Below are 15,333 nucleotides of genomic sequence, written 5' to 3' on the forward strand. Positions count from 1 at the left end.
TGAAGGAAGATAGAGTTCTTCCTCTGGGAAGCTGATGCAAAAGATAAGTTTCAGCATGCATTTTCTCACATGAGGAACTTTGCTAGGAAGGTGCAAACAACCTTCTCCATGCTAAAGTGTGAGCTAGGGAAAAATTGCTTAAAACATCCAAGGAAATGTAAACAAACTGAAGTTTCTGTTAAAAATCAGAGTAAAAACTGAAAATGAGAGATATTTGTTACAGTTCAAAACAGGAGGAGCTGTTAATAAATGATGCATTTATTTTTTGGTTTTTGTGTGGAAAAAGTTGTTTGGTTTTAACTATTTGTTTTTTCTGTGTTTTCAGAAGGACACCCATTGTCAGAGGAAAGGAGGGTAGCTGCCTTTGATAGGGCTGTCCTTTGCTCTGAAGGAGGAGACCATGCTGAAGCATCTTTTTAAGATATCTTCCATTTTGAACATTAAATAAGATCACCTACTATTATCCTAGGTTTAGGCAAGAAAGATGAATTTGAGGTGATTTTTCACTTGGTTCTCTTGCTGTGAAGTTACTGCAGAGCAGAGCCCTGGAAAGACACAGTGCAGGAAAATAGTCCTGTGCTGTAATACAGTGTTTCACACCTGCATAACCATCTAAGAGATGCCTCATCTGAGCGAAGATGACAAGGCTCCTGAGAGGATTTAATCTGTGATGGAATGACTTCTGGGAAACTGCTTCAGCAAAGGGCACCCAGCATCTCTGCCCTCACTGATCCATGACAGAGTCCGAAATGAACCACACTTGGATGTATAACCTGAGCTTTGGTGCACCTGCACATCCTCTTGAGCCAAGGGCTGGACTCTCACGAAGTGGGCACACAGTAGTGGCTGTTTTTCTTGGATTAATCTTGTTTTTTGGTTTCTTGAATAACTTGATTGTCCTCATCCTCTTCTGCAAGTTTAAAACCCTGCGTAACCCAGTCAACATGCTTCTCCTGAACATCAGTGTCAGTGACATGTTAGTGTGCATCTCGGGCACTACCCTCAGTTTTGCATCCAACATCCGTGGCAAATGGATCGGAGGGGACCATGCTTGTAGGTGGTATGGCTTTGTCAATTCCTGCTTTGGTAAGAGTTCAATGATGATTCTTTGCTATTCTTTTTAGCACTGATGCACTAAGCAACATGATTAGGGAGCTAAATGCTCTTCTGTGGTGAACAGAAGGATCGTCTTGTTGCCTTGTTATGGTCAAGCACAAGTGATCTGCACAGTTTAAAACATTTTAGAAAAAGACTTTATGAAAGAGTAGCTTAGGTCTAATAAATATTTCCTAACATATTTCATTCTTCAAAATTACTTATTTCTTAAGAGCTAAAAATGGAATCTAAAAAAAAGCAAGCCACTGGAGAGAGTTTAAGTGTATGAACATATATAATACTTCCCTCTTTTTCAAGAAAATCTGTGCCATTGCTGAACTGCAGGTCCCTCAGTGTGGTTTCTGTTATGAGCAAAGTCTCCTGAAAGTACTATATTTACCATGTTTAATTATCTCTCAATCTATAATATGAATTACTCATGTCCCAGATAGTGAGTTCTTATCAGATGATTTCTGTTTTGCAAAGCAAAATATTTGGCTTGCAGCTTTAGTAGAAAATTAAGTTGCAGGAATAGATTTGCCAGAAGTGATGGGAAAAGTATTCAGTGTTTTTCTCCTGTCCAGACAAAATATTTTTGCCACTATCTTTTGCACTGCTAGATGCAAGTGTTGTAACTGGATTTTTTTAATTAAAAGAAGATAAAGGACAATGAACAGTCAGAGGGCAGCCTTCATCCCTCCAAGGATGAGGCCTGTGGCATCACCAAGCAATGACCCTTTCTTCATTTATTCCTACATTCATAAAAAGATCCACTAAAGCATGAACTGGCCTGTGGGTGCATGTCTAGGTGTGATCCTTATCTAACCCAGACCAGGGGACTTGGCACAGCTCCCTCTTGCTCTTCATCCTTGCTTTGGCGCCTCCAGGCCACAAGGACAGGACAAAGGCATTCCTGGCTCTTCTCCAACCCTGGATGGCAGCATGTCTTGTGTAGGCCCCTTGACCCAAGAAGTGCTCCCAACAGCTATTGATGTGAAATCAGGTGCTGAATGCAAACACATGTTCTCAACCTGAATTATAAACTCTTTGCTACTTCCAATGGTGTGTCTCTGGTACCTGTCCTTTCCTCATATGTGTGCTCCACTCATGACCATTGACTCATCCTGTCAGCTTCCTCTGGGAAACTGCTGCTTTGCACAAAGTGAAGTCTCAGGAGTTAAGAATGCTTGTAACATATGAGTACTTTGGCCATCCAAAAATAGACTTTATGGTCAAGAGTACCTTGTTTTGGTAGGTTGTTTTCAGTTTGGTCTGTGCTGAGCAGAATGACATGTCTCCTTCCAGGTTTCATTTCCATTTTTGTGTGTTTTATATATTCCAGTATTTCTGTAAGTAGTTTTCTCAGACAGAAAGAAGCCAGGACTGTTTCTTTTCTCCATACTTTGAGCTTTCTTATTATTATTTACTAATGGGAGGGAGGAATAATATTTGAAGAGAGGGCTAAAAAGAGGTAGGTGTTCAAGGGCTTAGAAAAAAAGGTATGTCAAAGGTGCCCTTTTGAGCCTGCTGGCTTCTGTCTGAATACATGTGAGTTACCATTTCACTGACCGTGGAATTAAACCTGCAAATGGGTTAGTTTCTGCCAGGGTGTTCTGTTTGTGGAACAATTCTTCAAAGTCAGATCTACATGAATTGGACGCATGGCAGGAGTGCAGATTTCTGTGCTATTGTGATACCTGTTTTCATGTGATAGTTTCTGCTGTGATTCTTAAAATTGATTAGATCATCAAGGAACACACAAGCAAACAAAACAGCAAAACCCAGAATGACAAAAGTGACCTCAGCTCCTCTGAGTGATGTTGGTACTGTCAATGGGGTATCCTGGGAAGCTGATATTTAATAACTACCTAAATGCAGGAAGTTATTAAACTGTGCATAGTTCATGTGAAAGTCTTGCAACACTCATATGTGTTCTTTCATTAGAGTGTATAAAGGGCATAATGAAAAAGTTTGCTTGCAGAGTTATAAATAAACAATATTGATTAGGATATAGCATGAGTAAAAGCAAATACCAGTAGAAGATTGCCTAATATTTATGTGTCCTTACAAACAAATTTTATTTTCTGATAAATATAATTATTCATTCTTTAGCTGTTCCTAAAAAAATCTCATACATTTATTAGCTAAAAAATTAGCTTTCCATCCTTGATGGAACCTCATGTCTGATTTTGGCCCACCAAAGATAAGAGAAAGGGCACTAAGATTCAGAAAAGAGATGTGTAATAGGAAAGGTAATTAAGATGAACGGAAGTTCAGCATCAAGGCTGGTAAGAGGAAATGCTTCAACATTCTTATCTGTTTGGGGTTATTTTTGTAATGGGGTAGATGATCCTTCTAGGACAAATAACAGTGTAGGAACATACTGTTAATGATGTTAAGTGTTAATGATGTTAAGTGTTTAGGGATATGGTTTTGGGGTAATGATGGTGGTGCTGGGTTGCTGGTTGGACTAGATAATCTTGAAGATCCCTTACAAGCTTGATGGTTCTGTGATGCTCTAAGTTCAGTGGCCCCGCTAGAATTGCACTTTCTTGTACTAAATGAAGATAATGAAGATATGCACTGTTGTTTTTTTTTTTTTTTTTGTTTCTTTTTCTAACTGCAGTATTTTTCTAAATCACGAAGAAACTTTAAGCAGGCAACTAATCTTCATGACTTGGTGATTATTTCATGATCTCTAAGACACACATAAGCCAGATTCAAATTGTTAAAATATTTATAAATGCACTTCATTCTTGCAAATCTTCTAGCAGGACTGTAATTTTAAGGTCATTTCCCACCCCTCCCACTTGTTTTATGATAAGGTGAAAGCCTCCTTTGTGTTTTAAATCACATGGAGAGTGAAGGTGTTATCCTTCAGGTCTGTGGCTTGGATGAAACCTGAGGGAGTGAAAGTAGAAAGCTGGGATTTGTTTCAAATGTGAACACCAGGTGAGAGATCACTTTTTAAAAAATCACATGCCTGGGAGGTGATCTGGAGAACACTTCTGATTCCTCTCCCAGCGGTATTGACAGTGCCATGTACGTTGATATCACCTAGTGGGAAATTGAGTAAGCTGTTTACCAGGCAATCCATTTTCTATCCCAGGCACTGAAAAAACATGACCCAAGAATGACCACCAGGGGAGGAAAATGATGGACAAAGTGTAGTTTTTTGGTTTAATTACTTGCTGCTATCCCTATACCTGCTTTGTGGTTTCAAACCATATGTGGAAAGCACAAGGTTTGGAAGCCAATGGGAAGTGCAGATGCTGATCAATAAGCATGTAATGGGGATATTAAGGAAAAAATTAAATACTGTGAGATCTGCTTTGGAAGTATAAGCTATTGGGTCTTGATATGGGGAAGCACCAGGAATGGAGCTAGAGGAGAAACAGCATGGTCTGTTCCCAGAGTAAATGATTTTGCCCTGGTGCTCGTCCTTGATTGCAGCTCTTTTAAGTAGGTCACTGCAGTGGAAATTGCACATGTCACTGACTTGGGGAAATGGATGGATTTTTAAAATTTGCTGCCATTACACACCACTTCATCATGGTTCGACAGGCTCGTGGTTATACATTTAAGCAAACACGGAAAGTGACACAGGGACAGGATCTATTTTCACAGCTGAACTCTCAGTAAACTTTGCAGGCAAGGTGAAAAAAAGGATGGTTAAATATATCATGAAATTACTAAGCATTAGATTTTAATTTAGGAAAAATGTATATTTTTAAGGCACTCCCATAGAGACCACATACACAGGAAGTGACATGCCATCCTAAGATTAGGTTTGTCTTGCAGTTTTGACCATCTCACATGTAATATCTGCACAGTGCCTTATTAAACATTTCAAGTCTCTGGACAGATGCAAACTTTCAAAAAAAAATTTTCTTTTCTCAAGATACTTGGACTAATGTAAACTTCCCAAACATGTAGGACAGGCAGAATTTGACAATTTGAACTCCTGGAGTTCATTTTTAGAACCACTACTCTATGCCATGTCATATTAGGATTAAATATTAAGTAGATTGATACACATGAGAAAGACAAAGCTGTCTCTGGCTACAGAAATCCAACACTAGATTCTAATGCTGGAAAAGTTCCAAGGCACATTACTAGCAGGGAAATTTTTGTGCCTGTTGAACTCAGCTGTTGTTTTCAGCTGGTTATTTTTCTCTTTCTTAACCATAATGGTGCTTAAAATACGTGGCAGCTTGGCCAAGAAGTTGTTTCCAATATTTCATTGTAAAAAATGAATTCTGATTAGTGTTGTGTAAAAGAACATGACCATTCTAGAGGAGCCAGAGATGCCTGTGTCATGCAAAAGCTGTGTGACTTGGTGTCTGTGTCTTCCCACACAGCGTCCTGTCAGTCCTGGGTGCAGCAGAGGGCTGCAGTCCTGTTTGAACTAAGGCATGTAGATGTGTCCTAATGTCCATTGAGAATTCAAGGTCATACCTAAATGAGGACTTCAGCCTTTTTAGAAACCCTGTACTCAACTCAGTGGGTAGATAATCTTTTCAGTCATATTAAAGCTATTATTGATTTATTCCCTTGTAAACTGACAGAGAGCACAATGAATGAGAAATGGGCCTGCTCATGGTTTTGCTTTAAAGTTCAGCTGCCTCGTGATCATAAACAAATAATTTTTCTTCTTAGTATTTTACCTTGGTTTTATATGCTGTGTCTTAGACTCACTGCATTAAACTAAGGTAGTTTCATTTAGAGCATAAACTTCTGACATACTGGAAACTCTCTGTTTATGGGATGCAGCTGAGATCTCAGATGTAATAAACAACTCTTCTGTGAAAAGATATGGTTTTTTCCACATAAAAGACACCATCTCACTTGGCTTGATCCTGCAAGAGCTCATCTGATGGTTTTTGAACTTTGATGCAGCAAGTACTCATCTCCCAGTGAAAAACCACTCTTAGCAGCTCCTTACCTGCCCACTCATCATTGATTGCTCCTTTCCCGGTGGGCTTGGGATGGCATTAAAGGTGATACTTCTATACATAAAGCTGGTAGCAAACACAGCTAATCAGTATTGCTTAGGAAAACAGTTCTGCAACAGATCCTTAAAACATTCTCTGTTTGAAGTGCACAGACTGTTATGCCTGCAGTCATTGTGACCCATGCAAGCTTTCCTCAGTAGTTGGTCAGTATCAGAAATAATCTGCGGGTTCAAACAGAGAGAGGAGAAAACCAGTGCCTGACTCATGGGAATGAGTCAAAAGTGTAAAGTGTTTACGGTCTCTTTAGCTAAAAAAAAAAAAAAAAAGGAGAAATGCTGTCATGACCTAGAGGGATTTAGTTATTTTAATACAGTGTAACAGTTGACAATTTATCCTGAATTTTTCTATGTAATTTCCAGCACTTGATATGTATTAGATTTTTATAGTAAACAAAAATACAAAAGTAGTTATTAGGAAGATATGTAATCTGAATTCCTCTTTCGGCATCTCCTCTTTAGAGAAACCAAAGTTAGCCTGCTATACTTTTTATTTAAATAACTAATCAATGAGGAAAGTGTATATTATTAAATACACTTCTCAGGGCCATACTTACTTGGAAAAAATGAAATGCTCAACCGCTTAGAGACAGATGGGAATCGTCTGACTAAAACCAGACATTTTCCAATCCCCAAGGCTTTTTTATAAGCAATAGAAAACCAGATCTGTACTGCCAGCATGCACACTGTTCAATACATTTGAGATGTTCTCTTCAGGGAGATATGTGTCCTCCATGCACCCATTATCTCCATGGACTATGAAAGGAACCCAAGCTCAGGGGTGGATACCTGCTCTGTACCTCTCTGAAGTCATGAGATGATCCTCAAAAATGGGGTGTTTATTACTTCTTTTTTCTTTTTCTAATTTTCCTACTTTTGCTTATAGTTCCCTCCCCACTTCAGTATCCTCTTCCAGGATGTTTTCAGGAATTTCTGTTTCCTATATGCATTAAACACTGTACAGAGTTGAAATTGCCTAGAATAATTGTGCTAGAATGAGCATTGTTAAGATGTTTGATGTGTTTCCATGAAGAGTTGTCCTAGTCCTCTTACCAATTTTACAATCTCAAATTCATAATGTAGGGAAAATGCTGTCAGCCCTTTCTGCAGGTAATTTGTAGAGCGTGAGTACTGGAGTTCTGCATTCAATTTATATTCTTAAAGCAGGGAGACGGGCAAAACTTTTGGACAACATGATAAAGAAGGAATCATGCCTTGAAAAAGAAAGTGAAAAGGGAAGACCTAATGTCCTACTTTGAGTGTTATTCCTGAAATCAGAGACTTCACTCTGGAAGGCACTTTAACACCTTCTTGAGATAAGAGAAGATTTTGCCTTGGTTACAGCAGAGTATCACCCAAGATGTGTGCTGGGCTGGAGGTGAAGCACTGTGCAGCCCCTTGCTCAAGCTCTCCTCTCTTCTCCCTGGGAAATGGGGAGGAGAATCAAACCAAAAAATTTTGTTGACATAAGAACAGTTTAATAATTGAAGATAAATAATAATAATGGTAAACAATAACAGCTATGACAATATAAGAGGGGAAAAAATTGGTGCACAGTGCAGTTTCTCACCACCTGCTGATCAATGTCAGACCCTTACCAGCTGCCTTTCTGGATAAATCCTCTCAGCTTAATATATTGGGCATGTTGTTCTGTGGTCTGAAATATCCCTTTGGTTTGGTCACCTGTTCCAGCTATGCTCCCTCACAGTTTCATTTGTGCACCTCCTCACTGGCACACCATGAGACAAGGAAAAAAAACCTAGGATAAACATGATTTAGCAAAAACCCCCAAAATATCGGTGTGTTATCAACACCATTCTCATTCTGAATAGAAAACATAGTACTGTGAGAGCTACTGAGAAGAAATTAACTCTACCTTAGCTGGAAAGCAGGACAGTGTCATTCAATATACTCACTTACTAGGTGTTGCAGACTGTAATTGTTGATGCTAACAGCATTAAGATCCTGTGGTTAAAAACCCCCAGACTTCCCTCCTCTTCCCCTCTCTCATCTTTCACCACTGCAGAAATTCAAGCAATGGCTCAAACAGGAGCTGGAGAATGCTCTGAAAACATCCTCAGGTACCCTCAGTTTGCACCAGCAGCCACGTGTAGATGGAAACATTTTTTCCCTCAGCTGCTATCCTTAATGTTTTCTGACATGTTCTGTTGTGTGATCAAGAATTAGAGTCCGTTTTCCTAATGCCCGTACAAAAGAAAACAGCAAAAAACATGCAGAAATAATAACAGTGAAGGCTAGACAACAGTTTGTGTGTGTGTGTGTCCCTGAAAAGAAGGACACAAGAACAGAAGAATTCTGTAAGGAAATTGATCAGCCCTTTGGCATTTTTTGTGTACAGATGTCAGCTGTCAGTGCAAAAAAGTGTTCTGCTTGTGCCCAAGGTCTGTTTCTGTGCAAGTGACTACAGATTTCTGCCAGTGTTTGATCCTTTCCAGTTGGGCAGCCATCCTGCAGCACAGTTGCATACTTTTGGTTCTATGTTATGGCCACAGGTTGCAGAATGCTGAAGACTTTATGCAAAGAAAAATACAAACAGCATCAGTTCACATGGACACCTCAAACAAGAGTTTAAAGGCAAAGATTATGTTGGATTTCTTGCAGAATTATCCTGATGGTGAATTGAGTCTAAAAGGTCATGGCTATAAGCACTGCTGGAGATGGTGAAACAGCATTTCTGCCAGAGTTCGAGTTTAATTGTTGATATTTCCAGGCCCTTTTCCCTAATCCTGGGTCATGGCATTAACCCAGACAAGGCAATGTCTGATGTTGGTTTTCTTTTAATTTAGGAAAAGGCAGAAGCCAGCTCTGTTGGTAGTCAGGTCACACACATGTGAAAAAATACGTCATTAAAATGTAGCTTTTTGGTCCCTCGGTGGGTATAATGAAATAAAATACAGGCCAGTAAATAAGCAATATTCAGTCAAAACCACGTTAGAGAGCAATGGACTTTGCTTGTGAAGGGCTATTAAATCATATTTTTTAACTCTGTGTTTAATAGTGTTTAATAATCTCTAGTGTTTAATTGTGTTTAATAGTGTTTAATAGTGTTGAATAATCTCTAGTGTTTAATAGTGTTGAATAATCTCTAGGAACTTTAAGACCATCCACATGTTGACACATCTGAACAGAATTAGTTATTTTTTGGAAAACTTTTAGGCTTCTTTTGTAGCCCCTGAAGTATGCCAGAGAAAGGGTATTATCTTTGGCTGTTCACATCCAAGTTATACACCTAGTGACCATTTCCTAACTCAAGACATTAATTTTCTGTATCTTTTTCATTTCAGGAAGCATTTAAGGAGAATCTTCCAGTCCAGTAAGCAAATAAAATTTACAGTCTTTCAGTGATAAAAAGGCTGCAGAACCATTGGCACAGTTCCAAATAATGACATAATAATAGGTGATAACCATAAAGTTCTTTTTTCCCCCTCATCTGTGGCAAATACTTCATACTTAAAAGTAATTATTAGGGTTTGTATTCTTTTTCCTATTGCTTGGGGCTTTTTTATGTTAGTGTTGCTGCTATGTTTCTAATTTTAAAAGTGCATTAAGTGAGAAAATAATTGTGTTAAATTAGTGTGCTGACACTAAAAAAGAAAAATAAGTTTATTTGAAATCTGAAAGTATTCTGTTTACATTTGTGATTTTCTACATATCCACACTAGCTGAGAAACTGCTTCTGAAATTAAAGATTCAGTAATGTCAATAAACTCGGTCTCTACTGAGTCACAGACCACTTAATTGCTTTTGTGGATTTCTCAGCTAACATGATTCACTTCTTAAATAATCCAAATGCCTCCCAATACTGGGAGATTTGTGGATTTGGTTTTGTTATGGGTTGTTTGGGTTTTTTTAAAACTAACTCAAAATTACCTCTGTCTGCTATAGATTTTCCCATAATTGATACAGGCGGGAGGAACATTTGGAATCTGCAGACAGCAAATGCAGAGTACCACTCTGAGTAGGCATTTCACCCCCATGACATGTCCCCATCCCATTTCTATGAGATGTCCCTGTGCTTTCCCTCCTGAGCAGTGTGGGACCTGTTTGCCCCTCTCTCCCCTCCATGCTGTGCTGGCCCAGCGAGGATCAAGGGATGCAGTCAGGGGATCACCCCATGCAAGGATGAAACCTCAGGTTCCTGGGGCTGCTGACTCCCCAGTCATCCCTCCATGCTCTGGATGGTAATGCTTCTATCAAGGTCACCTGGGTACCATCTTTTCTACCATTACACCTGACTTCACCTGCTTCACCTGAAGGTTTCTTGTGCCAGCTATCAGCATCAGGCTCAATTGCTCTGGGCTATTTCCACCAACAAGTCTTCCCAGCATGTTGTAAAATTATGTTACTTCTCCTATTTGCAGTTTCTTAAGCCTATTTCAAAGATTCCAATGTGATGAAATACAATCTTGTCCTGTGGTCAGATACAAACTTCAGCTGTTCCTTAAGAAAGTATAGCAGCCACAAAGCAGGAAGATAGAGACTCACTGGGCTAAGCTGGCAATCTCTACATCTATTTCTCAGTGTTTTATTGGAGGCAGACATTCTAATCTTCTAGTGTTGTTTTTCAATTATGTCTTCTATTGTTTCTTTCCCCTACTCCTATTATTTGTTTCTATTGGTTTCACTAATGCAGTTAAGAGCAGAAATAGTAGATAACTATGGCAAGAATCAAAGTCAAAGGAATCAAAGTCAACAGGCTTCAGATGAATCAAAAGAAGGAGACTTCTTTATGTTTAATTATTTTAATAGAGATTTATAACAGTAGAAATTTGTTCAGGACCAAGTGGCTATCAGAACGCAAGGTAACAAAAAGAAGACTTGATTGTAAAAAATTTCATAAGGAATAGATCAATCATCTTTACAAATCAAAAGCCATGTAAAACTTTGCTTAGATTAGGACTTTGGTGATTTCTAAAATTCAAAACCATTAGTCAATTCCAATATATGGCATTTTATTGCTCAATATCTAAGAGTTGTCTGAGTCTAGTACAGACCTCTGAGTACTGGAATAGCACATTAACATCTGGCAAGATTTGCTTTCAGCTGAGAAATGGTATGAATTTTACAAAACCATAGATAATCCCGTTGAACTTGACCTTATGAGAATTTTAGGACACACAACGGTTAGACTTAATCCTTATGTGCATGTGCACACTGAAGCATTATTGTTTGCCAGATTTACAGTTTGGGGGTTGTGTTCTGTGTTCAGGCAGTTTGTGGGGTTACCAGGGGACCTCTTGAGAGTGAGTGTTTAATCACCCTAATGAAATTAGGCGAGCTGTTTGGGCAGTGCCCAGCAGGCAGCCCAAGGCAGAGCGGGGTGGGCGCTGCTCTCCCCTGCACTGCTGGCAGCAGAGCAGGCACTGCATGGGAAGCTGGTGGCCATCCCCATCCCTGTCTGCCTCAGCGTGAGCCCAGCAGGAGTTAATTAGAAACAGCTCTAGGGTAGGAGTTAATATGGCAGTGAGGACAAGTTACAGATCCTGCCTCTCAGTGAAAGCGTGGAGTATGTACGTGGCATTTGTGTATATGTTTTCAATATGTTCTGTACACTGACTATGGTGCACCAAGTAACTCTTCTCCATGTAACAAATTTATAACAAATCACAGCAGTTTGCCCTAATTTATCCAAACTTTAAAATTTTGCACTGTTTTTAAATTGTTCAATTTTCAGAGAAAAAATATGTGTCAGTGCAAGAGGGCCAAGGTCCAGCAGAGGCTGCATGATTTTTCTGAGGATTGCTTTACTATGTCTCAAAATTGAAAATGTATTTCTATTTAGTATCCTTGAGAGAGGCAAAGACCACATCACAGGAGTAGGATGAAAGGCTGCCAGATAAATATGTCAGTCAGAATTTAAATAGACTTTTTCTAATGGGTAGGAAGCAGGTTATGAGGCAAGATAAAGCCTTAGCTTAATATACACTGAGATAAGAGCAGTAGGTAGTAGCATATCACCATCTGGTTTGCTTCATGGAGCAGTTTCTCTCTACAGGTCAGTGCACCAAGTGCTGTTCAACAAGGAATTTGAGAATGAGTAAGAATTTTACAAGTTAATATCTTTTCTAGGGTTGTGCGCACTCAGACCTTTGGAAAAGAAATACTGATATCAGATACAATAGGTATTAGCCTTTTACTGTGCTGTAATTGTTTTTTCTTATCATTTCAATAAGTTATGCCTTGCAAAGTGTTTTTTGTATAGATATCAAGTATATGCCATTCAAGGTATTTTGCCTAGCTATTCTTCTAGAATACTAAACTTAAAGCTGGGATAATTTTCAGCATCCAATGATATTTTTCCAATATGTAGTACCACAGCCTGTGATTTGTGGTGTAGGGACACCTATCTTTCCTGAAGCAGTACTTTTGAATCTAATAGGTCTTCCTGTGTTTATCTCCCATTCCCTTGCTCTCAGGAAACCTGCAAAATTTTGGTATGCACAATATAACATATAAAGAAATTCTACTTATTAACTGCGCACTAACTATGCACTATGCAAAGAGAAGTATCTTCTCTAGTTTGTTTATTCTGAGTCTGCAACATGATGATTTAATTTGAAAACCTACTTATTTTAGGAAACACTAAATAATCTTTCCCTGCTCACCTTTTCTTTCTTTTCTCTCTTTTTCCTGTTCTAATAAGTCCTGATGTTTGCTTTTCTAAAAGTTGCTGAGCATTACTGCTTAGTGGAAGTGGTTTGTGTAAAGTTCTCTATCATAACTCTCTTTGCAGAACAGTAAGTCAGAAACAATTGCTGTGTATTTAAAGCCAGGTCTGTTTTCTTCCACATGTGGCAGTTCACATCAGTACTGCATCTCATCTGCTCGATTGCTCTGTTTCACGTGGCTGTGCTGCAGTACTTCACAGTCAGTTTTTGTTGATTTTGAGTTATTCTGTGTAGTATGATCAGAAAACTTGTCACTTTTCTCCATCTTTTCCAGATCATTTATTAATGTGATGAATAGCCCAGGGCCTAGGACAGATCCATGGGGAACTTCGCTGTCCACAGTTGTCACTAAGAAAACTAATTTTTTTCTCCTGTTTTTTATTTCCTACCTCTGTTTAATTATTCATTCACATGAAGACTTCTGTTATTGAATGGCAGCTTACTATCCTTAAAAGCCTCTGGGCTAGTCAAAGTTGTTTGAAAATCCAGGTAGGTTTTATCCAAGAAGGCATCAGCCCTGTCTGCACGGCGCTGTCAAGGACCTCTGATGAATTAAGTATGTATGTATTAAGTACGGTATGGCTTCCCTCCATGACAGCCACACTTGTCCCAGTACGTCACACCTCCACTGCTACACTTTCTAGTACAATTTCCACCCATCTATCCAGTGCTGAAGATTAGACTTATTGGTTGGGTGAAAATGAACTGCAAAGGATTTTTGTCTGCATTGGTTATATTTAATTTTTTAATGGATGTAGGAAAAGATCTCCTCCTTGAGGTCCTTTTGAGGGGTTAAGGAGTGGGGAATACTGCTTTTCCTCTTTGCACATCCTTCAGCCATCACAGTGATCTTGGATAGAGGCAGGAGCAGCCTTCTCTGGTGTTTCAGCTCACCTCCACACCATGTGAGATTGTGGGGATGTAAAGCTGCACAAGAAAATGCCAGCTCAAAGCCTGGTCATCATATTTTGAGACTGCATTCAAAGTATCAGATATGACTATTTATTAACCAGTTAATATCTAATTAGAATAAAAACCAGTTTCACCGCCAGACGTTTTGAAAAACCTGACTCAGAAGAGTTAGTATTTGTGGTGTGCTCCACCCCTAGGAATGGTGACTGCCAAAGAAATCCCCTAGATTATAGAAAATCTTTATAAATATACCTTTATTATTAAAAATAAGCAGTTGGGTTCAGTGCAAAAGGAGGAGCTCATTGGAAAGACGTTGGTTGTGTGCTCTGGTGGACACTTGGCTCACTGGCTAGCAGATGCTAACCCTGTCATTTCACCTCTTAGCTGATTCGGTGCCATGTCCCACATACAGAAACCCCCTGAGACTGCATGTGATGTATTACTGCTGTGCACATCCTCGGCATGAAGGAAGGTCCTGGGGATGCCCCCAGGTTTCAAAAGGAGCAGTCCTGGCAGGAGATGGGGTCCCTCCAGGATGGTGTGGGCATGGGGGTGCAGCAGTGAACCTGACTGCCCTGAGAGCGTCCTGCTGCTGCATCAGGGCTGCACATCCATTCCTGCTTTTCTCGTGCACGCAAGCCCCAAAGATTTTTCCCGAGATGTTGCTGTACAGGAGCTCCATCTAGTGCTGACATTTCTTATTCCCATTCCTTAAGGCAGCAGAATAAATACACTGGTATAGAGGCAGCCGAGTCAGGAAGCTGAATTTGCCAGGGCCAGCCTGCTTTCCAGAATGCAGAGGGGTCCTGCCCAACATATGGAAAGTGAGACAGAAGTGAACGTTCAGGGATGTTTCTGTACTATGCTGGTATCATTGAGATGCAAAAGGGAATTCTTTGCACTGTTTATGCCGCCGGGAATTTGTTGTTTGGATGGATAGGCATATTAATAACATTGCAGAAAAATATATTAGTACTCAGTGATGCACATTAAGTCACCAGATACATTTAGAAATGAAGACAACCTTTAAAGCACAAAATAAACACCTTTAAAAATTCAGAAAAGGAGGGGGAAAGAAAGAGGAAAAACCCAAGATATTTTTTTTCCTATTAAAAGTAATACGTGCTGTCTGTATTGAAGACACCACCAAACACAAAGGAAAGGGTATGTTGTACAAAGGATGAAACAGAGAAATGGCCATTGAGAAAAGAACAAGAAAGATTTATTGAATAGGACCAGTAATACTCATTGTCATATTTCTCCCAGCAGGGTTGGATCCAACAGAGATTTTTCAGTAATTTCTTTCAAGTGCAATCTTAAACTGTGACTCCCATTAGAGTTAAGCAGGAAGATATTTCTTTGGAGAAGGGAATGATTGTCTGTTCTAATGGACTCATGATTCCAAGTCATCTTAGCAAAAGAGAACAGATAATTGCAGGCATTAGATAAAGGGTAATTGGTGGATTTATTTATATTCAAATTGAATAGTTGATATCTGAGGTAGCCTGTATTTGGAAAATGCTTGTAACTGCTAACCTTCAACAAATTATTGTGGGACATATTTTCTCAATTTCAAATAAACAGAAATTCTTTTAATGCATTGAAAATCAAAAGGAAATTGTGCTC

General features: G+C 39.2%; 1 protein-coding gene across 1 annotated transcript in view; it reads left to right on the forward strand.

Moving 5' to 3' along the window:
• Positions 1-734: 734 nt before the first annotated feature.
• Positions 735-15,333, forward strand: part of LOC131572312 (pinopsin-like) — a 69,751-nt gene continuing 55,152 nt past the window's right edge. Inside the window, exon 1 of the mRNA XM_058825439.1 lies at positions 735-1,086. Within this exon, the coding sequence (XP_058681422.1) occupies positions 735-1,086 (352 nt within the window). The remainder of the gene's footprint in view (positions 1,087-15,333) is intronic.

The sequence above is a fragment of the Ammospiza caudacuta genome, chromosome 2 (genome assembly GCF_027887145.1).
Source record: "Ammospiza caudacuta isolate bAmmCau1 chromosome 2, bAmmCau1.pri, whole genome shotgun sequence".
In the NCBI taxonomy this organism is placed as follows: Eukaryota; Metazoa; Chordata; class Aves; order Passeriformes; family Passerellidae; genus Ammospiza; species Ammospiza caudacuta.